Below are 26,025 nucleotides of genomic sequence, written 5' to 3'. Positions count from 1 at the left end.
ACTTTTGTTAGCACTATTGAAATTGTTTGTAGACACTTTGTGAAGGCTGACAGTTAGTAGAGCTCCGGTATATTATATCCATTTTACTTACTTAAAAAAGCAATTGGGTTGCGTGGCGTGGGCTAGCATGGTGACGGACACAGCTGATACTGCCACCTTCAGGTAGGAGACCTACTTTTGAAATAGAACTACTGACTGTTCCTACCATCTTGGGAACGAGTGGGCCTGAAACTGATTAAATGCTTTCTATGATCTTCAAGTGAATTTAGGATTACTATGCCTGGGTGCCTACGCTATTACATCTCAATTAAACATACAAAATATATCACTACTAAATCTAATGCTCACCCTAGTTTTTAAAACCCCTCATGTCTAACAAGAAACAAATGAATAAAATCTCTCTACATTTGTGGAGGGCATACATAAAGTGTATATCGGGAAAGTGATAACTTTGCCTTGGCAATAAAGACTTCAAGTTCACAGTACTCCCTTTTGGTTTTGCTAGCACTCCTCGGGTGTTTACCAAGGTTACGTGGTGATTTCAGCTCATCTGCGGAGATGAGGGGTGACAGTCTTCCCATATCTCGACGACTGGCTGTTGATGGCGGGCTCACCCCAGGTTGTTGTCTCGTATCTCCAGACTACAGCGGACCTCCTGCATTCGCTGGGGTTCACTACCAACGTGCCAAAGTCACACCTGATTCCCTCTCAGATGCTCCCTTTCATCAAAGCTGTTCTGGACACAGTGCAGTTTTGGACCTATCCTTCCGATTGGTGAGTCTAGGATATTCAGGCTATGATACCGATGTTTCAGCCTCTATCCTGGGTTTCGTGTGAATGAGACTGAGGCTGCTGGGCCTCATGGCCTCCTGCATCCTGCTAGTGACACATGCCAGATGGCATATGCAGTTTCTGCAGTGGGATCTGAAATTAAAGTGGGAGCAGCATCAGGCGAAGGTCCAGCTTCGGAGGGAACTGCACGAGACTTGCAATGGTGGCTGACGAACCGCGATTGGGTCAGAGGCAGACCCCATTCCCTTCCCCAAACAGATCTCATGGTAGTGACAGATGCGTCAATATGCTTGAGCTCCGAGCGATCTCACTGGCATTGAAAACCTTTCTACTCTGCATCAAAGGACAGCTAGTTCAAGTGTTCACAGAGAACACTACTGCCATGTGGTACTGTAGCAAACGGGACAGACTGGGGTCGAGGACTGTTCGTCAAGCGGCCCTGTATCTCTGGACATGGCTGGAACAGCAAGTCATATCCCTGGCGTTTCAACACCTGGCAGGTTCCCTGAACTCAGCCGTCGATGCTTAGCGGATAACGAATGGTGTCTCTATCCAGAGGTGGCACAAGGTCTCTTGCTGTAGTGAGGAGAGCTTTTTTTAGATGTGTTCGCTCTTCAGAGAATTAGCAATGTCAGCAATTTTGTGCGCTGGAGTTTCCAAAGCGGCTCTTGCTGAGAAACAGTTTTCGTCTTGAGTGGGGCTCAGGCCTCCTGTACGCCATTCTACCCATACCACTCCTGCCGAGAGTTCTCAAGAAGATCAGGATGGACCGGGCGCAAATCATTCTTGTAGCTCCAGATTGGGCACGCAGAGTCTGGTATACTGAGCCTCTACAAATGAGCATCAATTGTTCTTCTGGAGGATTTACTGTCACAGCAGCAGGGGAGGGTTCTCCACCCGAACCTGTCAACTCTACACCTAATTGCATGGAGATTGAGCTGCGGCAGCTGACCGCTTTTGACCTTCCGAAGTTTGTAATGTTACTTTTGCAGCCAGGCGTCCCTCCATTAACACGGTATACACCTGCCAGCGGAAGAAATGTTTAATATATTGTACAAAGATGTCTATCAGCCCTCTCTCTGCTTCCCTTTCTGATATTTTATTGTTTATTTTGAACATTGTCCCACAGCACCCTGAAAGAGCATTTGCCTGCTTTCCTGATGCTGCAAGACTAACCCTCTGTATTGAAGTCACCCATTGTACATAGATTCCTAAAAGGCCTTGTACATATCTTCCCACCCTCCTCCTTCATCATGCCTCAGTGGAACCTTAACTTGGTTCTCACCATCCTCATGTGTGCTCCTTTCGAGCCCTTGCTTAATTTCCCCCTCAGACTGCGCACTTTAAAAGCAGCCTTTTTGGTGGCAATCTTCATGGCCCGGAGGGTGAGGGAGCTGCAGACTCTATTGTTCAAGGCTCCCTTTTAACTGCTATTCCCTGAAAAATTGTTGCTTCGCTTTGGAGCCTCTTTCCTCCCGAAAGTGGTAACACCCCTTCATGTGGTACAGTATGTCACCTTGCCCACTTTTAACACTCCACCACATCCCTCTAAGGAAGAGGAGCGACTCCACCATCTGGACCCAAAAAGAGCATTTTCTATCTACCTTGACCGCATGAAAGAGTTCTGAGTGGACAACCAATTCTTCGTTGGGCAGAAAAGGATATCTCTCAATAGGGCGTTTGCTGCAACAACATCTGCTACACTTTGGCAAGGAAACAGCCTCCTGAAGGCTTAAGAGCTCATTCCACCAAAGATAAAGATGCTACCACTGCATTAACACGTGGAGTCCCAGTCCTTGAAATCTGTCAGGCAGCAACATGGGCATCCCTGCACATGATTACCAAGCATTACTACCTGGACAGTCCGGTCCGCATGGACGGTCATGTTTCCTGTTCGGTCCTGCAGAACTTTCTAGTTTGAAACATGTCCGCAGCCCCTCCTCTGGAGATGGTATTGCTTGGGTATCAATTTAAAGGTAAGGAATCTGCGGCTAGATGTCTCTGTCATATGGGTGAATTACTTCACTTTGGTAACGCCTTATGTGATAGAGATATCATCCAGCCTCAGATTCCTTATCGACCCACCAATCCTTCTCCCACTGCGTGCGGCCAAGTTTCTAGCATCAAGGTTGTTGCCTTTCAGGGCACTAGTTTTTAAAAACACACCAATGTCCGTACTCTTCATGGCTTCACGTTTCTGGCATGGAACATCATGAAAAGTATTTGGCGTCAGCGGGCGGTGGTGGTGCCTAAATAGGTGACGCAGACGTCACTTCCGGCGCAGACGACACCAGTGACATAATATGAAGCCTACCTACGCCACCTACTGACTTGCAGGGGTATTGCTCGAAGAAGAAAAATCTTTTGAATTCAGTCTGAAGCCTGGGAAATTTACAAAGGTAAGGAATCTGTAACTAGATCATATGTCTGCCTGATAAGGCATTACCGAAGGTAAATAACTTGTCCATTAATAGTAATTGACCATTATGAAATGCACTCGGTGTCTAAAACTTGATGATTTATTTTGATAGTCAAGTTAGGAAAACAGTGTAATAAAGAGGTTTGCAAACAAGGAGTCTATATGGAGTGTCAGTACAGATATTCATTGTTTTCCTATCCATTGACTTTTTTTCTCCTGAAAACATTGTGGGCCCGATTCACAAAGACTCCTCACTCGTGGCAGAGGCCCCACAGTCGTAGTTTTAAGCCTACAATCATGTCAGGACCTCTGAACTGCGGTTTCTTATAGCCGGAGGTCCCGCCACGAGTAAGGACCCCCCGTCATGACTGCAGGGCCACCGCCACGAGTGCAGAGACCCTTTGTGAATCAGGACTCGAGTGATAAACGGGATTACAGTGATCCATTAAAAGGATGGTGAAAATGGTGAGTTCAGTATATATCCTTGCAGTCTTTCTACATATTTGCTGATAGTTTCTGTCTGTTGGCCACAAGACCATGCTGTTACTGGGTTTTTTGGTGTTAGAAGAGACGAAGTATTACATATTCAAGTAGAAATTTATTAGCAAATGCCTAGTCCTTCAAGTATTTTGCTGTATCTGTTTTATCCCACAAGACCCGGTTTGTTCCATATTTTAAATCCACCAAGAAAGAAAGAGTGATACTTTGGTTACTCCTCTTAGAAATTGTATTGTCATTAGAGTGAGCTCTGTATAAAAAGTGTGGCAGCTGATCTGTAACAGCTGGTCTCTGCTTGCTGTTACCTTTTCTACCACTTACCATTTCTCTTAGAATAATTGAATCATCGTTGTTTTCACGACAAACATCTTTTGGTCAGCATCTGTGCTCTATTTTTCTATCAGGTCTTAAATAGTTACGCTATCTCTCTTTTTTGCTCTCTTGTGGGAACTGTCAGGGTGGAAATCCCGAAATAACTGTGCCAGCTGTAACTGGCCCTCCAATTTTCCTTTGTTCCACAAGCTCCCTTCTACTTTTCTTTTTTTGGCCGAATTTGAAGATATCCTCGGGGTCCCAATGAACTCCCAAAACTGCAAATCTGTTAATTCCTTAGTGCCACACTTTGTGTTCTGTTGGACAGGCAAGTGATCCTAAAGTGTCTCCCGCTCTAGTCTTGTGAGTGTACCCTTCACAGGGTGCTGACCAGTGGCAGCATTGATGTAATATTAGGATGCCTCAGCCTCCCCCGTGGTGATCTTTACTGCCCTCCTTGTGTAAATGTAATTAATTCAGTGACCTCTTGTAAATCTGACCCCTTTGTGTTTTCATGAATTGAAATGTTAGCGGACATCATACAGAGCATCTTTTTGTGTGAATGCTGTAAACCAGATAAAGGATGACTGGTGCTCACAGAAGAATATTAGAGCTTCCATCCCTTCCTCCTCTTTTTCCTCCCTTTGCGTGCAAGGCTTGTCAAAGATGAAGTTCCTTTCTGCCCAATTCCTCAAGGCTAGGACTAAGTCTAATGCCAAACTAAACTTCTGCTGACTTGCCCTGTTTGTGTTGCTGACCTTGCCTACCTGGTAGCTTCCAGCCAGCAAAGAGAGTCGGAGTCACGGATACAGAGCACCAAGAACCCCTCTCTACCCATCATCAGAGACTGACGTAGCTCTGCCTAAACCTTTCCAAATGTGCATGTGAACCAAGTGGCAAGCATATGGTCACAGTTAGCCAACATTTTTTGGACCCTGCCTTGTCCCTTGCCCAGAATCCAATTGAGCTCCAGTTGTTCACCACCCTCGATATTCTGGGTGCCAGAAGAAATGTTGTGCCATGTGAAAAAAGAAACTACACTCTCTTAAGAATCTATTGTTTTAGATGTTAAGACATATCTGATGGAAAAGTAGTCTTCACCAAGTCCTATATAAAAACAAAAAAAGTCATATAAAGTTCAATCGCCTTGACTGATAAAATAAGTGCACCATGTGATTCAGTAACTTGTGCAGTCCCCTTCGCAAGCAATAACTTGAAGTAAATGTTTCCTGTAAGTGTTTGCCAGTCTCTCACTGACATGGGAGAAATTTTGCCAAACTTCACCTTACTAAACTGATTTAGCTCGGTGATTTTTTAGTACATTGGTTTATGCCCAACGCATTTTAGATCCTGTCACAGCATCTCAAAGGGATTGACATCTGACTTTGACTGGGCCAATTCCACAATTCTGAATTTGTCCTTTTTCAGCCATTCTGTGATAGATTTACTGATAGCTGATCATTGCCCTATTGAATAATCCGCTTTTAGCTAAGATTTAGCGGTTGGAAACATGGTCTTACATTTTCCCCTGTTATGGGCTGTTATAGAGAGGAGTTTATGCTCCACCATTCTTCATGGTTGGTGAGCAGCTGCTGTGGTAATATGGAGAGCTTGTTTTTTGTCAAAGATGTCATGTATTACAGCTGAAGAACACTACTTTATTTTCCTCTGTTCAGTTCACATTGTTTCCGTAGTCTTGTGGCACATTCAGGTGCTGTTTTGCAAACCTAAGCTGTGCAGCAATGTTCATCTTGGATAGCAGGATTTTCCTTCTGGCTATACGTCAATGAAAGCCATACCTGAGCAGTCTCTTCCTAATGTTGGAATCATGACCATCTTGACAGTAGCTTTAGGGTTCTATAAAAATGTCAGATGGTCTGATCTTGGTGAATTAGCTGGCACACCCACTCCTGGGTAGAGTGGCAAGCATCTTTAACTTTTTTCCATTTGGAACTCCTTTTTCGCACTGTGGAATAAAAGCCTTGGTATGGTTTGCCAATGATTTTTCTACCCTTACCACGTCGATGAGCATCAATTGTTCTTATCTAATATAGTCACAGGTCAGGTATGATCCAGATCAAACTGACAATGTTTCTGATTTTTTTGTACGGGGGCAGCACTTTCTGTTGAACAAGCATTTGTGTGCATTTGTTTAGCAACACCTGATTGTCAGTCTCTACTTAACTGGTATAGGAACAGTAACAGTGAACTTACTGTTTTGCACAACGCTTCTGAATATTGGGGTTTGCTGTTTGTTATTCATCACGTGGTTAAATTTAACTTGGTGAAGAATAAATGAACAATGGATATGGATATATATTATTTTGTAAAACCATGACATTTTAAGAATTTGTACTTTCCTTTTTGCATCACCATAATAGAACCTCACTCCGAGGTTCTATTACTCTGCTTTGTAGTGCTGAGCTCAAGAGCCCGCTAGTATGATCAAGAGGCTGAAAAAGATTCTGGAAGAGGATCACTAGTAAGGGCAGCACAGGCGGGGTTCGCCCCAGTGCTGCCGGGCTCATCAGGCGGGCAGGCAGCCCAGTTGGTTACCTGCCCTTGGATCGCCCTTAAGATAACCCACCTATTACATAACGGTGTATGTAATAAACCTGCAGCAATTTTACCCAAACAAAAAATTTGTGTTGTGTGTTTATTCATGGGAAATGTATATTATGTTGGAGGGGTGGAAAGGATGCCAATGACGATACTATTAGCTACCTCAAGAGCCATTTCTTCCATCAGGAGAATAAGACAAACTGTTAAAGGACACCACCGAGTGGTAATGCCAACATATTACAAACGTAGCCTTTTTTTAGGTGTATGGGGAATTCTCTGATAGGTACTTTTTATTCTGCCTCAAATACTGAAATTCCTAAAACCTTTCCTGTCTGGCTATCTTCTTTGCCAAGATGTAACCCACAGAGGTGGAGTCTTTGACCTTGTATGACAAATACAAGTGGGTCACGAGAAATCTAACTACAAGTGTAATGCCCAACCCTAGTCACAGAGGCATTTACATTGTGCTAGTTGTACTGTGCCAGAATCTTGACTTTTTCACATAGACGCTGCTGCACCTTTCATACTGAATGTTTTTTTGTAATTTTCTAAGGGATCGTGGTTAGTCCTCTCAAAACAATGGTAGAAAATACTGTTTTAGTAGGAAGATTGAAATTGGCTGTTTTAGCAAATAATTCCCTTCAGCATGGGTAGCTGTTTTTCTGTGATGTTTTGAAAATTAGTTAACACGATACAATATGATTTAAGAACCAGTTAACATTAAGTGAATTATATCGTAGTATACACAATATCGTTCTGTTTGTTATTTTGTTCCTTCAGTATCAATATCATAAGCCTTGCGTCTATTACTTAGCTGTTATGCTTTTTTTTTGTAGTGAAGAGCGTACCTTTTACTTTGTTGTTAATATTAATGAATGTGTGTTCTTTTTATGTGTTAGTTGGAGAGCAGACAGTTATTCGCAGCCTTCCCATAGCATCAATAACCAAGGAAAAGAAAATCACTGTACAGAACCAGTTGCAGCAAAATATGCAGGAAGGGCTTCAGATCAGATCTGCAACTTTTCAGGTACTCTGTATATTGATTATGCATGTTATATTTCTGTTTTCTTTAAGAGCATTTGTTTAGTTTTCAATCCTTATTGCAGATACCGTTTTTCTGATATTTATTTCTATTGGGAATTTGTAGCTGCTTGTTCTTCACCTTAGGAATATTCCCTGAATTTTTCATCAGTGCTCTTGTGCGCTGATGGGTGGCACCATGGTGACTCTGTACTGCCCCGGAAGTGACAGAGCAGAGATGCTTATACGAAGCACCCGTTTGCACAGAATTCAGTTCCTTTCTTTTTGTGCCTCCTGAGCTCCACTTCCAACATTGTAAATCTTCTAAAATACATCAGAGAGTGTCTTAAACAGACAATGTGTCCACCTTTTGGTACATATGTCAACAAGTAAAGTAACTCTGAATGCTTTTCCGATCAACCCTACAGATAGAGTTGAAACATATTAATGCCGTCGGAAAGTGAATGTTATCTTCAACTAGTTTAGCCTTTAAGATCCCTGAACGCTGTGAGCCTTCATGGCAGGTGCTCCCATGTTTTATGGAACATGACCAGCGCGATCTTGCCGGTTGTCCTGAAAGATCAGATGGTCTCTCTGATTAAAACGATGCATAATGGACAGGACTTGGTGAAGTCTCTTTTGTGTATTGGCGTGGACACCATGGACTTTGTTCTTAAAGCTTTTGGCACCAGTTTAGTGCTTAGAAGGCATGCTTGTATGAGATCAGCTGGGTTATTTGAAAGAAACACGTTAGTTATAGATTCCTTACCTTAGAATTACCCCCAGGTGTCAGACTGGATCCGGAAAGTTTTTTCGTCAGCAGTACCTCTGCGAGTCAGAAGGTGGCGTCGGTCGGCTCCGCATTCGTCGTCTGCATCGTGGTCGCCGGGATGACATCGCGGCAGCTACTTAGACGCCGCCCTCGGGTGCTGACATCAGTTCTTTCTTTTTCCGCGCCAGCCAGCGCAGATCTGGGAAGAGCGGTACCTCAGTCATTTTTTGACTAAGTTTTTCTTGACTTTTGTCGACGTCTTGTTTCGAGTCTCCGACTCCGAACAGGTGCACGAGTGATGCTTGGTTTTAAGGCCTGCGGTTCCTGTACCCGATTCATGTCGGTGACGGATCCACACCACGTGTGCCTCTTTTGCCTGGAGCATGACCATGACCCCAAGTCGTGCTCCGACTGTCAGTTGTTGGAGGTCCCGGTTGAGAGGGAGGTCGAGGGACCGGTCGTAGAGCCATCATCAGTCCGGCTCGAAGTCTTCGCACTCTGGGTCGGGTAAGTCAAAGCGCAAGAAAAAGTCGAAGAAGCATCATCGCGCTTCGCCTTCCCCTTGGCGGTCGGCCAACTCGACGAGGCGTGTGGTTGGTGCCACTCGCGCGGCTCCGCGCACGGTGCCTCAAGGGTCAACTCCGAGCTTCCCTCCCTTTCCGGGACCTGGAGTGACCCCGCCCAGCTTCGTACGTTCTACGAGGCGATGAATGCCATCTTTGGGTGGACCGATCCCACTGGCGCGCCATCGGGCCCCGCGAGATCGGTTGGGGGGCCTAGGTCTTCACTGCCGGCGGCCCCGGCACAGCAGGCCCCCCTTGGATCCAGTCCTGGATCCGGATTGGCTCCGGTTGACCTTATTACACCTCCAACAGCGCCGCTTCCAACAGCACCACTACCGTGCCCGACGCCGGTCATCCCCCCGGCTGGCGTCGACCCCAGCCTCCTTAATGATGTGGACACGGCGCCAGACCGGTGTCAATCGACACTGGATCCGGCGCTGGGTGGGGTTTTCATGCCCCTGTTCACTTCTGGGACCCATTTCCATCCACAGTGGCAACCAGAGGAAGATGAGGAGGACTGGGAGGGGTCAGGTGACTCTTTAACTGACCAGCTAGGGTCTGAACAGGACTGGAGAGAGGAACTGGGGGATGCCAGTGGTCTTGACACTTCGCCCGACAATGGCATGTTGTCTCCTCCTACCGTGGCTATGGAGGAGGGAGCACCATACGCTGTGGTGTTGCGTAGGACGGCCGAGGCTCTCTACCTCGAGCTTCCTACGGTGGCGTTCAGAACTAACCTCCTGGCCGAGGTGCTTCAACCGGCAGCAAGTTCTTCGTGGCCCCTGCTTCTGTTTAATGAGGCCCTCACCGACGTCCTTTTGGGTACCTGGTCCAGGCCCAACACGGGGCTCCCGTGGACAGGATGATCGCCCGATGCCACCGGCCGGCTCCGGGCGACCCCACTTTCCTCTCCTAACACCCCACCCCGGAGAGCTTGGTGGTCCAAGCCTCCACCTCCAAAAGCGCCTTCCCTACCGCTCCACCGGAAAGGGAATCCAAGAAGCTGGACCATCTTGGGAAGAAAATGCTTAGGACTGCGGTCTGTAAACACCGCATGTCTCTTGGGCCGTTATTCGCACTTAGTGTGAGATACGGTGGCACAAGTGCTGCCTCAGTGTCCGGAGGAACCCCGGGCAGTGCTCTGCCAGGCTTTCGCCGCCGGTAGAGATGCAGCTAAGTTTACGATCCGTTGTAGGCTGGACACAGCCGACTCTCTGGGCAGGACTATTTCAACGTCGGTAGCGCTTCGTTGCTACGCCTGGATGAAGTCCACTAGCTTTTCAGAGGATGTCCAGAACACCTTGATGAACATGCCCTACGATGGCCATCGCCTTTTTGGCGACAACGCAGACAACGCCCTAGAGCGCTTCAAGGACTCACGGGCTACAGCCAAGTCCTTGGGCCTCTCCTCCAGTCTGGCGCAGTCTGCTTTTCACCCCTTTCGTGGCTACGGAAGGGGTGCCCCGCTACATCCCACCCAGAGTCACAGGCCGCCGCAAGTTACCCAAGCTTCGTGCGGCATAGGACGTGGGAAACAGCGTCGTGGTTCAGGGGGCCAGCGATTAGGCCAGTCCACCAACCCCCCCTCTGCAGCAGCCTCCAAACCCTCCTAGTCCGACCTTTCAGGCCCATCAAACGCCAGTGGGCAGCAGGATTCGCCATCACCTCCCCTACTGGCGCACCATCTCTTTGGACAGGGGGGTTTTGCAGATAGTCCGAAGGGGCTACTCCCTCCCCTTCAAGACTACCCCTCCAGCCATGCCGCCTTGTTACCACTGCATGTCGGAGGATCATCTGGCACTTCAGCAGGAAGTTAAGGCTCTCTTGGCCAAGGGAGCCATTGAGCGTGTTCCTGTCCCAGAAGTAGGTCGTGGTTGCTACTCCCACTACTTTCTGGTTCCCAAGAAGGACAAGGGCCTGCGTCCTATCTTGGATCTCAGGGACGTCAATCGCCTCCTCCGGAAGGAGAAGTTCAAAATGTTGACGCTTGCTCAGGTCTTATCTGCCCTCGACCCGCAAGACTGGGTGGTAGCGTTGGACTTGCGGGACGCTTATTTCCACCTCCCTGTCCTGCCGGCCCACCTGCGTTATCTGCGGTTCACGGTAGGCCATGAGCATTTTCAGTTTACCGTGCTTCCCTTTGGCCTTACCAGCGCCCCTCGGGTGTTCACGAAAGTGATGGCGGTGGTCGCAGCTCATCTGCGCAGATCAGGGGATTAAGTCTTCCCCTATCTCGACGACTAGCTGTTGAAGGCGGGCTCGCCCCAGGCAGAAATCTCCCACCTCCAGACTACGGCCGACCTCCTGCATGAGCTGGGGTGCTCCATCAATGTGCCGAAGTCGCACCTGATTCCCTCTCGGAAGCTCTTCTTCTTTGGAGCGGTTCTGGGCACGGTGCAGTTTTGGATCTATCCTCCTGAACAGCGAGTCCAGGACATTCGGGCTATGATTCCGATCTTTCAGCCCTTGTCCCGGGTTTCTGTCAGAATGACCCTGAGGCTGCTGGGCCTCATGGCCTCCTGCATCCTGCTGACCAGTCATGCCAGGTGGCATATGCATGCTCTGCAGTGGAAACTGAAGGTCCAATGGGCGCAGCATCAGGGGAATCTGTCCGACTGCGTCCAGATCTCGGAGGACACTGCTCAACAACTGCAGTGGTGGCTCACGAACTAGGATTGGGTCAGTGGCAGGTCCCTCTCCCTCCCACAACCAGACCACACTGGTGATGGATGCCTCCCTTCTGGGATGGGACGGCCACATGGGAGAGGCGAAGATCGGAGGCCTCTGGTCTCCGGCGGAGTCCGGGCTTCACATCAACCTCCTGGAGCATTCGTCTTGCACTGAAGGCATTCCTTCCCTCTGTCCGGGGAAGAGTGGTGCAGGTGTTCATGGACAACACCACCGCCATGTGGTATTGCAGGAAACAGGGCGGGGTGGGGTCGTGGACCGTATGTTAGGAGGCCCTTTCGCCTCTGGACATGGCTGGAACATCAAGGCATTTCCTTGGTGGTTCAACACCTGGCAGGTTCTCTGAACGCCAGGGCGAACGAACTCAGCCGCAGGTGCATGATGGATCACGAATGGCGTATTCACTTGGAGGTGGTGCAAGGTTTCTTTCAACAGTGGGGAGAGCCTGGTTAGATTTATTTGCCACCGAAGAGAACGTGCAATGTCAGCAATTCTGCGCGTTGGAATTTCAAAGGCAGCACTCGCTCAGCGACGCTTTTCGGAGTTGCGGTCTGTTGTACGACTTTCCGCCTATACCACTTCTGCCCAGAGTGTTGAAGAAGATCAGGCGCGACCGGGCCCAAGTCATTCTTGTGGCTCCGGATTGGTCATGAAGAGTCTGGTATCCCGAGCTGCTCAACATGGCCAGCGATCCTCCGATCAGACTGCCTCTTCGGGAGGATCTTCTGTCACAGCAGCAGGGGACGGTCCTCCACCCGAACCTGTCCAGTCTCCACCTACTTGCGTGGAGATTGAGCGGTGGCAGTTGACGTCCTTCGACCTGCCTCCCGAAGTCTGTGACGTAATCTTGGCAGCCAGGCGTCCTTCCACTAAGACGGTATGCGCCTGCGTGTGGAACAAATTTGTTGCATGGTGCACAGCAAAGCCTGTGTATCCCCTTTCTGCCCCTCTCTCTGAAGTACTTATGTTCCTTCTCTCTTTAGCCCAGCAGGGCTCTGCTCTGGGTACTATCAAGGGCTATCTTTCAGCCATCTCTGCCTTACTTCGTCTGCCAGATCAGCCTTCTCTTTTCAAGTGCCGGTAGTTAACCGTTTCCTGAAAGGCTTAACGCATCTCTTTCCTCCAATTCCTTTTGTTATACCTCAGTGGGACTTGAATCTTGTACCAACTTACTTAATGTGCGCTCCCTTTGAGCCGCTTCATAATTGTCCTTTATGTCTCTTAACTCTTAAGACTGATTTCCTGGTGGCCATCACTTCTGCTAGAAGGGTGAGTGAGCTCCAGACTCTATCCTCAAAACCTCCTTTCCTGTCTGTTTATCTGGACAAGGTGGTTCTTCCGACCCGTCCATCCTTTCTTCCTAAGGTGGTCACTGCCTTCCACATCGGGCAGACCATTACTTTGCCCACCTTCTTTCCGCATCCTTCAAAGGAAGAGAGAGGCTCCACCGTCTGGACTCAAAATGTGCACTCTCCTTCTATCTGGATCTCACAAAACAGTTCCGGGTGGATGATCAACTTTTTGTTGGCTGCGTGGGTGCAAAGAAGGGTCGAGCCGTACACAAACGCACCATTTCTCGATGGGTCGTGTTGTGTATTAAGGCTTGTTACTCTCTAGCCAAAAAAGGAGCCTCCATTGGGGCTACCCGCTCACTCCACCAAGGCGACGGCAGCCACTACTGCCTTGGGAAGAGGAGTGCCTCTGAATGACATCTGTCAGGCGGCCACGTGGGCATCACTGCACACGTTCACCAAACACTACTGCCTGGACAGCCAAGTCCGGAGAGACGGCTTCTTTGGCTGTCTGTTTTCCAGGACTTTCTGGTGTGATATTGGTTCGCAGACCCTCCACTGGGGTTGGTATTGCTGGTTTATCTATTTTAAGGTAAGGAATCTATTACTAACGTGTTTCTTTCAGATGCACAAGTTACCTACCTTCGGTAACGATATATCTGTACGAAACATTAGTTAGTTATAGATTCCTTACCGCCCCACCCATCCTCCCCGTTCTGTGAAGTGATTTATAGGGTTAAGGACATCCTTTCAGGGCCTTAGTTTTGTGCACCAATGGTCAGTGTCTTGCATGGCTCTGCGTTACTGGCTCAGAAAGTCATGTACAGAACTGACTTCAGCGCGCGATAGCGGTGTCTAAGTAGCTGCCGCGACGTCATCCCGGCGACCACGCACCGAATGCGGAGCCGACCGACGCCACCTTCCGACGTGCAGAGGTACTGCTGACAAAAAATCTTTCCGGATCCAGTCTGACGCTTGGGGATAATTCTAAGGTAAGAAATCTATAACTGACTAATGTTTCTTACAGATATATCGTTACCGAAGGTAAGTAATTTGTGCTTCAGGAGATGTCCATGCATGCTTTATGAACATGCCCTTCGATGTCTTCAGAAGAGAAGGCTGATTTAGCTTTCAAACTATTTAAGGCCATTTGAGACCGAGCATGGTTTCGGGATTCTTGTCTTCTGCTAGAGAGTTCCATTAACAGTCCAGGAAGTTTAGCAGTTATTCTAGGGGACTAGCCTACAGGCAGCGCCGACCCACTCAACCTGTGCAGCAACAGCAGGTCCATTCCTATCTTGGCAGAGGTTGTGACAGGGACTGAGCCTATTCGCATGAGCAGGGATAGCAAACCCCTTTTCTCCTTCTGCTGTGGCTGGCAAACTGTTGTAACTTGCCCTAGCAAGCTCATATTCAGCTGGTAGGTGGCAGGATACAGTATTTCCTTTTCAAATAGGGATCAGTCATATTGGAGATAGCCCTTGCAGATAATTTGAAGGGGCTACGCTCTGTCCTTTTTTCCTCTGTGCTTCATTTTTCCCTCACATCAGAGCGACTATCAGTAAACCATTCTGAAATCTTGCTACAAAAATTCAGCCTTCTGCTAGCCGAGGATGCCATTAAGCAACTGCCAGCTTCAGAGAGAGGAAGGGTGCTATTAGCGCTACATCTTTGTCCTGAAGGAGAAGGCCTCTGGCCTACTTAAAGCCTTTTATTGAAAGATAAATTAAAGCTACTCACCATGTTTCACATTCTTTGTGTTCTGAACGCAGGAGACTGGATGCTGTCCCTGGACTGAAGGGCAGACAGATGTTATCTGCAGTTCGCGGTCAGGTCCGAACACTTCCAATTTGCTGTGCTCCCCTCAGCCCCTCAAGTGTTCATAACAGTTATGGAGGTGGTCACTTTTAGTGGTTCCAATACCTTGATGACTGGCTGCTCATTTCGGGCTTGCTGCAATAGATTGTGAAACTCCTCTGGATGACGGCCAAACTCCTGACATTTTTAGGCTTCTCCGTCCTACCCAGATAGTTGCCTTCATTGGGGCTGTTGTCGACACAGTAGCGTTCAAGGTTATTCCTCCACTGTACCGCATATGTTCCTGATGTTTCAGGCTCAATACTGGGTCTCAGTGAGAATGGCTCTGAGGCTTCTTGAACTCCTCTTCTTGTGCATCCTCCTCATCTCCAACTCCTGATGGCCTGTGTGGACCCTGCAGTAGAACATCAGGTTTCCGTGGGCTCAGTATCAGGACTGTCTTAGAGACTCTATCCAGATATAGCAGGAGACAGCTCAGTGCCTTCTGTGGTGGCCGAGGAGTACCAACCTGACCTATGGCATGCCACTTTTACAGCCCAACGCAGGCTTCTCAGTTGTGACAGATACCTCATTTCTAGGAAGAGGAAGTGCAGGAAGGTCATCAGGTAAAGTTAGAGATCGGAAGTCAAGTCTATGGTCTCCTCTGGAGATCCATATTCACTTCGGTGTTTTGGAACATTGGGCAATCTGTCTTACCCTGAAAGCTTTGCTGCTTTCTAGAAGAGGCAGTTGTGGGTCCTCACAAAAAACAGGACCGATATGTGCTACTAGCAGAGCATAGTTGGATCTTGGGGTCCTATACCAGGAGGCTGTTTGGCTAAAGATTTGACTTGACCAGCGGAACATCTTTCTGGAAGTCAACCTTCTGGCAGTTACTCTGAATATCTGAGCATGTTGCTGGTGACTCAAGAGTGGCACCTCCAACCCGAGGTGGCAAGGGGCATCTTTAACCAGTAGAGCATGCCCTGGTGATGTGTTTGCCATCGGCAAGAATGCTCAGTGTCAACTCAGCTGGACATTGGAATTTCATCCAGGATTGTTACTTGGAGGCCCATTCTGACTGTGTTGGGATACAGGTCTCATGTGTGTTTTCCTGACACAGGCTCTCATGCCTCCAGTTCTAAAGAAAGTCAGAACAGACCAGACTCAAGTCATATTGATATCCCCAGACTGGGCTAGTAGAGTATGGTACCGAGTTCCTGACTATGAGCACTTGCCCTCCAATATGGCTACCACTTTAGAAGGACCTGTCTCTACAACGGGAAATTGCTGCACCCAAGTCTTCAAATCCTATACCTCCATGCATAGAGACTGAGTGGCGGTTGTTGAATGCTTTTGATCTGCTGGCCGAAGTAGTCAATATTGTCCTTGCATCCCAACTCCCTTCGACAAAGTCCTATTATACTGGACGCTGGGAGATATTTGTTGCTTTGTGTGGTGCACATCATACTGACCCTCTGCACGCCAAACTTTCAAATGCGTTGGTGTTGCGTTATTTGTGACCGTCTGCGCCGAAGGAAGAGAAAGCTGAAAAGGTGTATTGTGACTTTTCTTTTATTTACTTACTGCCTGTTAAGCCAGCTGGCAAGTAGGGCAGCAACTAAGGACCTCCACTTCTGTCTATTTTGGACATGTTTCTTTGCAGAGGCCTAGCTGTGATTCAGAATCTTCCTTTTTGTTTCCACAGCTTGGCTCTAGTTGTTCTTTGATCTGTCTCTCCTCCGTTTGCTTTCTGAGTTCCAGTGAAGAGCTGTTCTTGTACTGGAGTCTTGTTCTCTTTGGTGATGTGCCCAATCCATCGCCATCTTTTTCTCACAATGATTGCTTGCTTCTGGTGAACAATTGCTGGTTGGAGATGGTTCACGGCCAGAAGATGCACAAGATTCTTCTCAGGGTACTGGTGTGGATAGCTAATAGTATAGTGATGTTGCCTTTTGTCGTCCCCCAGCATTCTGATCCATACAAGAGTGTGGACAGAATGCAGCTCTGGTAAAGCCTCAGCTTGGTGTTGGTGCTGTACTAAGATGACCTCCACACATTGGTCAGCCTCCTGAAGGCATTCCTGGATTTGTTCAGTCTGCTTTTAATATCACTGTTTGCCCCTCCTTCATGTATGATTGTACTGCAATGGATGGCAGGCCCTCTCCATCCATTGTGTTCAATCCATCTTTATGTATGATTGACCCCGAGGAAAAACAAATATTTGCATGTGGGGTTATTCCTATAGTTCACCATGGACCTTAACATAATCTGCCTGAAGATTCAAGCAAGTTCCTTTGAACATTGCTCTATGTGCCTCTGAGGCCAGGGAAGAGAAACCTGAAAAGATGTAATGTGGTCTCTCTTTTGAAGGATGTATATTCATTTAGCGGGCCCAAAATAAATAAAGGTATATTGTTCATGGCACAATCCATGCTGCTTGTTTTCAGATGCATGCTTTCCATTCGGAATTGCCTGCAGAGCTAAAGGTTTTATACATTGAAATGAGGTCTAGAGGTTTCCATGGGAACAGCTCGGATTTCATTTCATGACGGCGAGTCCAACCACCTCAGATAGGATTGACTGGTCCAACTAGGAGAACATCGACTGAAGTCTTGTACATCTTCTGACACACACAAATTAGAATTGTCTGCAGTCTTTTCATTTATAGTTTTCTCTTCATAGTGTGTTTCTAGATAAAGAGTATAGTAGTGTTTATAATTCCTACGTTTACAAATTTGTCTTGTACTTGACAACGCTTTACAAATCGAGTGATTCAATTATGCCATGTCTAGCTTTTGAGCAATCAGCAAATCAGGTTTCCAAAAGAGTGCAGTGTATTTTACCCTTGACGCAATATAAAAGAAATGGTTATGCAGGTCTTTTCACTGTGAGCTTCAATGCAAGTTCTTTGCTTTTCTCTGTGCCTCGGTTTTAAATTCCTGAATGTTGACTTTTGTGTATGTGCTTATATCGCTTTGCATAAGGGTGTACAAACACTTCTAAAAGTTTCCTTCTAAAAACTCTGGAATCTCTTCAAGAAGACTGGAGGATTTACTGATGTTGAAAGGTTTAATACTGGTTGTGTTCAGCAAGGTGAGCCATCTTGTATATATGGCGTAATTTCGCCACTCCTATTGTGGAAACATGGTACACACAGTTCTTAAGGAGTCTTGCAAATCTTGGAGGGGGGCAGGGGAGTAATTGGTAGAATGATACAAAGAATCTGCTTCCCAACAGATGGGTTTCACTTTCAAGTTCTGCTGGAAAAAGTCAAAGCAGAGTAGCATGCCCTTGCATCTTGGATGGGTGATAGAGGTGAGAAACATATTAGGGAAACTGTTCCAGAACATAGAAGTTATGTACATCTATAAATAGAAGACAGCAGTGCTCATTTTGTGAGATTAACTACAGTATGTAGTTGAGGTTGTATCATAGCCACAATCTTCTCCCAAATAGCATCACTACCGCACAACAGTAGTTGGGGAGTTAGGGTTGCCCTGGCAGGCATTAGACCTTGGAACACTTTCACTATATTAATAGTCAAGCATGCTACTTCCAAGTCCAGGTCACTCTTCGGAGTGCATGTAGTACCTTAACTCATTGGTTACCCAACACCTTAAAAAGAATTAGGAATACATCTTTTGTATTGCTATTTTCCAGTCCTTAAAAGCAAACAATTATATTTTCTTGTAGGGCTAGCTCTCCTCTAATGAATATGACCAGCATGCATGTGTGTAGCCCTTCCATCAATAACGAGGCGTGCATCTAGCCCAGAGCCATTTTTTAGTGACGATGGCTAATAATCATACTCAGAGAGGTTCTGTGATTAGTCCAGGGGGCTTCTGTGATTTATCAAGGATAACGCTGCTAGGTGCTGCAAGGTTATCTAAAATCATCTGCCACATATAATGACGAAAAAGGACGTTAAAGAAAAGCACTAACTTCTGCTGCACTTTCATGTAGGCTTATGTACTCTCTGATGAGCTCGGCACTAAACTTCTGGTCATATAAAAGAAAGACAGCTATTATGAATCTGTTTGGGGTTACCCATATTGTGAAATGCACCCTCAGATGCAGTTGAAGAGATCCTCAGCATAATTTGCCTGATATCCTTCACAGTAAAGATCAGATTAACTTGCCAAGTCCCCCTCCTTCCCATTCAAGGGTGACTGTGCTGGAGTGTCTGGACTAGAGATGAAGTCCTAATGCAGCAGCATACCCTCATAACCTGAAAGTAATCACTCGGGTACTGCTCTCGCTCTAGATGTGTATCCCCAAGTATAATGCTACCTAACTGACTCTGCGTGCAATCAGAATGCCACATGCCGATATCATTATGCATAGTAAAGTTGTAGAAAAAGACTGGGCCTTTTAAGTTGCAGGGATGACTGTGGGCCAGTATACATTTCTCACTCCAAATCTGAGAGTTTTAGCAACTGATCTGCCTCTGGAATCCAAAGATGTATGCACTGTCTTTGTAAGCCACATTTTATTTTTACATGGGGGACCCTCCAGCTCCAACCGTTTTTTAGAAAGGGTCTCTTGTGTTGCACATTTTTCTTTCTTTGAGACAGCATGTTCCATTCTAGTCTAATGCATTTCCTACATTGACAAAAAAATTCTGTCAGCCTATAACTTGTCCTCATGCATCAGCATTCCTTTCCTCTTTGCTGTGACATTCCAGGGGTTAATGGGACTGTCATTTACAATGTTATATCCCCTTCGCATGCCTTAGACATGTCCTCCTAATTGCAAACAGTCTTTTCTTCCAGTAACCAGTGGCAGTTTTATGTATGCCTCATAATCACACCTCCATTTCCTGCCATTGTTTTATGCACTACCGGAATGGAAAAGTAAAAAACACAACTTAAGGAGGAGCCTGAGAAAGCATTTGTCCCAATGTTCATCTGGCTTCCCCTGTTTTGAAGGTTAAAATTCACAAACTAATTGTGAAAATAAAATTAGATGTTGAAAATATGCTAAGTAGTCAAAAACTACTTTTGTGTTTAGTGAGATTTCTCTTTCTTGCTTCAAGAAAGTTTAGAAGAGCTAGTAGATTTTTTAAGGCAATATGAAGATGGCATCAAAGCAGTCTAAAATCTTTGGCATCCATTCAAAGTTCAATCTTCATGACCGGTAAATACAGAACTTATAATATACAGTGGCTTCTAAACCCATTGGCGAAAGAGTCTCTACAGGGCACATTTCATGGATAGAGGCCACGGGGCAAAACTACGCCCATCAGTTCACCCCACTGCACCACCGCTGAGACTGCCATTGTCTTTAGTTGGGCTGTCTTCCTATGAGTAAATCTATGCACTTCAGTAATACAGGTGGCCATTTTGCTTAAAGTTGACCCAAATGACTGACTTACGGGAGATGTTGTCTTCTTTATACATGAGATAATAGAATAGAGTGTGAAAAATCACCAGCTATTTATCTCTATCCATCTTTATTTATCCATAGCATACAAAATAACTTGTGCTTCACTTTGAACTAGCGCTTACAAATAGGAACCCGATCATACATCATACATCGTGTTTTTCGAGCAGCGTTTGTAGAGCTTTAGCTATCTAATACGAATCATGGAGGGTGTCTAGAACTCTTCAAAAATACATTTTCAATACATCTGAGGTTGGAATTAATAGTTACTAAGCTATGCTTCCATGACTTCATTTTTGTGGTGTTGGAAGCAAGTGTATGCAGTATTAGGTGTTAGAGGGCTGGATCCATTACTAATGTAAGATAATTGTAAACACACTAAACACATAATATAGATGGAAATATTAACATAATCACTGGTGTCTGCAGCCCTGGACCTTTGTTCAAACACTCACATTTGAAGTGTGTGCATATATATATATATTCTCTAAAAAACAAAACAAAGATTTCAGGGACGTTATAGTTAGGTTTAGATTTTGCACACACAAAGCCGTAGGAATTTAGCTGTTATAGTTATTTCAAGTTACTATACTTGGTGCCCTAAGGTTACTATAACTTGCGTCCCCAACGTGCACAGTGTTCTCATCAATAATTTTACATCAAATATTGTAGTGATATTATCAATGATGTCATAGAAGATATCATGACTGATGTGGGGTAATTAGCAGTGCATAGCAAGGGAGCGGGTTATAGTTACCTTAGGGCATGAGTTCTAGTTACTTGAGATAACAATACTTGCTGAATTTCTATCTTTTTGTGTGTGTAAAATCTAAACCTAACTATAATGTCCCTGTACTCTTTGGTTTTCATATATATATATTTTTAATGACCAAGTTGTTAATGAAATTAAAAAACTTAATTACAAGGTGATGCAAAGAAAATCCAAATGGCACCCTAAAGACAGACAGCTCAAAACATTATTGTCAAAAATACAAAGTAACAAAAATGTGATCGTCAGAAGTGCAGACAAAGGAGGCAACATTGTTTTATGGGACAGAACACAATATATGAAAGAGGCATCATCCCATTTAAATGACAGAACCTGCTACAAAATCAGCAATTGGGTCACAGTCAAGGCAATCCAAAATGATTTTTATGGCAAACTATTGGCTTGGAAGTGTGCAGGAACTTTAACTATGGATGAATACAAATTCATCCACAAAGATAATCCTATGCTGCCCAATATCTACTTTATCCCTAAAGTACACAAAGATGTCAAGAATCCCCCGGGTCGACCTATCATCTCGGCCCAAAATAGCTTATTAGAAAATGCCAGCCAATATATTGACTTTTTTCTACAGGAACTAGTACAAGCATTACCTACGTACATAAGGGATACCAGTGATTTCCTGCAGAAAATTAACAACTTTGAATGGCAGAACAGCTATCTACTAATGACTTTGGACATAGTGTCCCTATACACAAGTATAAGACACAGAGACGGCATAAGAGCTTTGGAACATTTTCTTGGGAAAGGGAAACCGAGACTTTCTGCACATAATATGATGATAAGTGATCTGACCCAATTCTGTCTGCACAATAATATCTTTTTATTTGATAAAATTGTTTACCAGCAGACGCGCGGCGTGGCGATGGGGGCCAGCTTCTCCCCCAGCTATGCATGTCTCCACATGGGCTGGTGGGAGGAGCTGGTCCTTGGCGCTGAGCACCGTACTGTGGTAGAAAACCATGTCAAACTACTATACAGATATATAGATGATATTTTTCTGGTTTGGGATGGACCGATACAAGAGGCTCACAATTTTGTTAATAGCCTAAACACGAATGAAATTAATCTAAGTTTTACGGCTACAATTGACAATCACAACATTAATTTTCTAGATGTGGAGGTTTATGTGAACAATGGCAAACTGGAAACTAAGCTCTTCAGAAAACTAACGGCAGGAAATTCATTATTACATTCGTCTAGTTTCCATCCACGACACCTGATTAATAGTATCCCCTATGGGGAAATGTTAAGAATAAAACGCATCTGTAGTTGTATGTCCGATCTACAAAAAGCACAAGATGAATGCAAAAAAAGATTTTTAGACCGAGGTTATAACATAAAAACCTTAAATCTGGCCATTGCTAAAACGAGAAAATTAGAAAGGGAGGAACTGTTGGTCCCCAAACCTAAAAAGGATTCCAATAATGAATTACGACTGATCACTACTTACAACTTACAACATAAAACCATCAGAAACATTATGCAGCGTAACTGGCCAATAGTGCTAGATGATCCAATAATAGGATCACTGGTACCAAAAAGTTTAGGTTTAACATTCAGAAAAGCACCTTCGGTGAGTAATAGCTTAGTTACAAACTGCCCTGAGGTAACAGAACCTACTAATTGGCTCACTCAGAGAAAGGGTTTTATGCCATGCAAAAATTGCAAAGCTTGTACTTATGGCACCAGCAGAAAAACTTTTAAAACTCCCTTCAGTGACAGAGAAATAGAAATAAAACAACCCCTGCATTGTAAATCGGACTACGCCGTTTATGTTTTAGAGTGCACCTGCAATTTGAAATATGTAGGCAGCACAAAGCTTCCGGCCAACAAAAGAATACTACAGCATATAAGAGCGATTAACAATAAAGACCCCTCTTACCCTGTCGCTAGACATTTTCAAGACAAACATAATAGTGACCCCAAATACCTGTCATATTATCTGATTGACGCAGTACCTAAGAACAGAAGAGGAGGAGACAGGGAGAATACATTGCGGAAACTAGAGACCCGGTACATTCTAAATCTCGATAGCAAGATACCGGGAGGGCTCAATGCCACTGAGGACCTTTACACCTGTATTTAGTTGGGTCAAAGAAACATATAATATGTATATGAATATTTTTAATTATTTAATTATTTATATATTTATGCATATTTATATATTTATATAGTTTTATATTTGGCATATATTTTTATACATATTTGTCTAGTTTCTAGTTTCCAATTGATTTCTAATTGAATTGTGTCTGTAATATAACCCAGAAAATTACTGCCATTTGCTGCCTCTTGATGGCTCGCCTATGTTCTGATCAATTTTTAATTTATTGTATATTTTCTACTATCTTTACACGTTTAATATGCACGAAAAGTCACTTCAGGTTTTATTAACAGCAACGGAGGATTAAGCGACAGTTTAGTAACTTTTCGATTTTATGTGTCATTTTTACCTATTAGGAAGTTACGGTGCATTTATGCTGTTACGTTTTTAAAAAATGACAAGTCTTAACATCTTATGGAAATTCGTAGATGAATATGGTTATATGTTTGTTTTTAGGAAATTTTAGAGCTATATTGAGAATTTTAGGAATTAACTCCGTTTACACTACGATGCGATTAGTCATCAATATGGGTTTCACAGTCCTTCTTAAATGCTAGAATTACGAGCATTTAAGCATCTAATAGCAATTTCTAAACTGGTACCAGATTGATTTGATTTTTGTCTATGTCCAGTGTATAACATTACATAATAGCTATATTCCCACGTATCCCGTATTCCAAATGTGAATGAATCGGAAGTATTTTGTCGCTTTCCATGCTGTACTTTGCACTTTGCACTTTGCACTCTTTGTAACTACAAAATGGCGGTTGAAGCCTAGTAGCGTTGTCATGTGATCAAGGTCCAGGAGGGACCGAAACGCGTCATGGCCGACTGAGCAATAAACTAATTTGCACTAAATCGTGGTCCGTGCCTGCTTTGGTATCCCGAGGACTTGGGAGGAGAGTAAGCAGCAGAATCGCATATTAAGGCTGCAGCAGCTTCAGGCAGCCCTGCACGGATCCCCACTCATTTTGGAAGCGACGGAATACTAGAAGCTTGTTTGCCTCCGTGCCTTCAGCCGGAGGCAATTGGATTATTTTCTCCGGAAGGATCTATACCGTCGGCCCCCCCGCAGCCAGAACAGAACAACCAGCCTGAGGTGCTCTCTTCGGCGAGCAGTGTCGGAGGACGCGCCAACCGAAGATCGAACATTTCAAGGTAGGAAGTTCCACGGAAGTGCGGGGAGAGTGGTTTGTGTGAGTGACGACTACAGCGGGCTGCATTTGCAAATTAGCCTGTTACGTCTAATCTCCCTATTTTACTAAGTAATTTGCAGTATGTCGGCAGACACGCTCAAGGACCGAGAGGCGGCAGCCTCGGAAATTTTTAGCAACGTACCACCAAGTAACATGGGCAGTCATCAAGGGACGGAAATTTCACCTAACGTCCACATCAAAGATAAGTTCAGGCTGTTAGAAAAACTGTCGAAATCGGAGCAAGGAAAATGGTGGGAAAATAAATCACTACAACGCTATTTGGATGTCAATAGAATTCCGAGAGGTCTGAGAATTCTAATAGCTCCCAGTTACGATCAACCCAATCCAAACATGATGAGGGACTGGGCTCAAAGCAACTTGGACTCATCAAGAAAGCTTGTTGAAATTTTGGTCAAATACGCAGAAATTGACCGAATCGCGCTACAAGAAAAGATAGAGACTCTGAATGATGAAATTAAACAAATGAACAAAGGTGATGAGGAGAAAAAATTAAGAGAGGAAATGAAAGCACGTTTAAAACGAGAAGAAGATATAATAAAGGAACGAAAAGCTTTCAAATTTCATCGTGACAGAGTCGACTATGAATCAGGCCGCATTTTTACTTTTTCAAAAAAATACGATATAATGAAAACAAAGAAAATGACCCAACAAAATGGTATAGGAAATGAAATGTCTATGCATAGAGCTACCCATATATCCGTATCCACTTCGGATCTAAGTTCCAATCTGGAAAGTGAGGCTGAATTAGATGGTCAACCCCCAGTCCCAAAAATAGTGGCACCCAACTTATCACCGGGGGAGGAAATGAATTTTTTAGTGGAAGAACGGAGAGCCACCTTGCGCCCCAGGACTCAAGAGAATGCCAGAGGAAGAGGCGGAACCACAAACGCAGACAGAGGAGAAAGGCCAACAGAGCGACCAACAAACAGCAAGCAAATGAGAGGGAGAGGGAGAGGGAGAGGCTGGTGGAAACGCAACTAGATGATAACCCAGTCAAAACCATCATAAACCTCACAGATATCTCCCTTTCCAGAGCAGAAGAACAAATCCTATCATTGGGTCTCTCCTTCTGTCCTGAATCTAATTTTAATTATGCCAATACCAGAATGGATGTATACAAATTCATAAGAAAATTAAAATTAAAAAAATACCATGAATTAAAAGCTAAAGCATCAAATGAAGACGAAGAACGTCAAAACAAACAAAAAAATCAAACAAACAAAGAAAATACACAAAAGAAAACGAAAGCGGCAGAAGCATCCATAGTAGAAATTTCTCAAACATCTGAGGATCTTCTTCTTGAAACTTTATTAGATTTACAGAATGACAATCAAGCGATGAGGACAGCAACAAATACTAGCCAAGTTTCAAATTCGGATGAATCAAATGAAATTATGGGTTCCCCGGAAATTGTGGTATTATCAGGGGACAGAAAAGAAACAACTTTCAAACGAAAATCTACGTTTAATCCCATAATGCCAAGAGACAGCATTGACATTTTTAATGACCAAGTTGTTAATGAAATTAAAAAACTTAATTACAAGGTGATGCAAAGAAAATCCAAATGGCACCCTAAAGACAGACAGCTCAAAACATTATTGTCAAAAATACAAAGTAACAAAAATGTGATCGTCAGAAGTGCAGACAAAGGAGGCAACATTGTTTTATGGGACAGAACACAATATATGAAAGAGGCATCATCCCATTTAAATGACAGAACCTGCTACAAAATCAGCAATTGGGTCACAGTCAAGGCAATCCAAAATGATTTTTATGGCAAACTATTGGCTTGGAAGTGTGCAGGAACTTTAACTATG

The 26,025-nt window shown here is 44.8% G+C and overlaps 1 protein-coding gene across 6 annotated transcripts in view; it reads left to right on the top strand.

Moving 5' to 3' along the window:
• The window catches only part of SBF2 (SET binding factor 2), a 2,080,461-nt gene that overhangs the window by 1,426,108 nt on the left and 628,328 nt on the right, over positions 1-26,025 (top strand). For all 6 annotated transcript variants that reach the window (XM_085648170.1, XM_085648169.1, XM_085648168.1 and 3 more), the window contains exon 23: positions 7,483-7,610. In XM_085648170.1, coding sequence (XP_085504296.1) covers positions 7,483-7,610 — 128 coding nt within the window. The remainder of the gene's footprint in view (positions 1-7,482; positions 7,611-26,025) is intronic.

This window comes from Triturus cristatus, chromosome 3_2 (genome assembly GCF_964204655.1).
Source record: "Triturus cristatus chromosome 3_2, aTriCri1.1, whole genome shotgun sequence".
Lineage (NCBI taxonomy): Eukaryota > Metazoa > Chordata > Amphibia > Caudata > Salamandridae > Triturus > Triturus cristatus.
The sequence above is the reverse complement of the archived record's forward strand: the minus strand, read 5'-3'. Positions and strand labels throughout refer to the sequence as shown.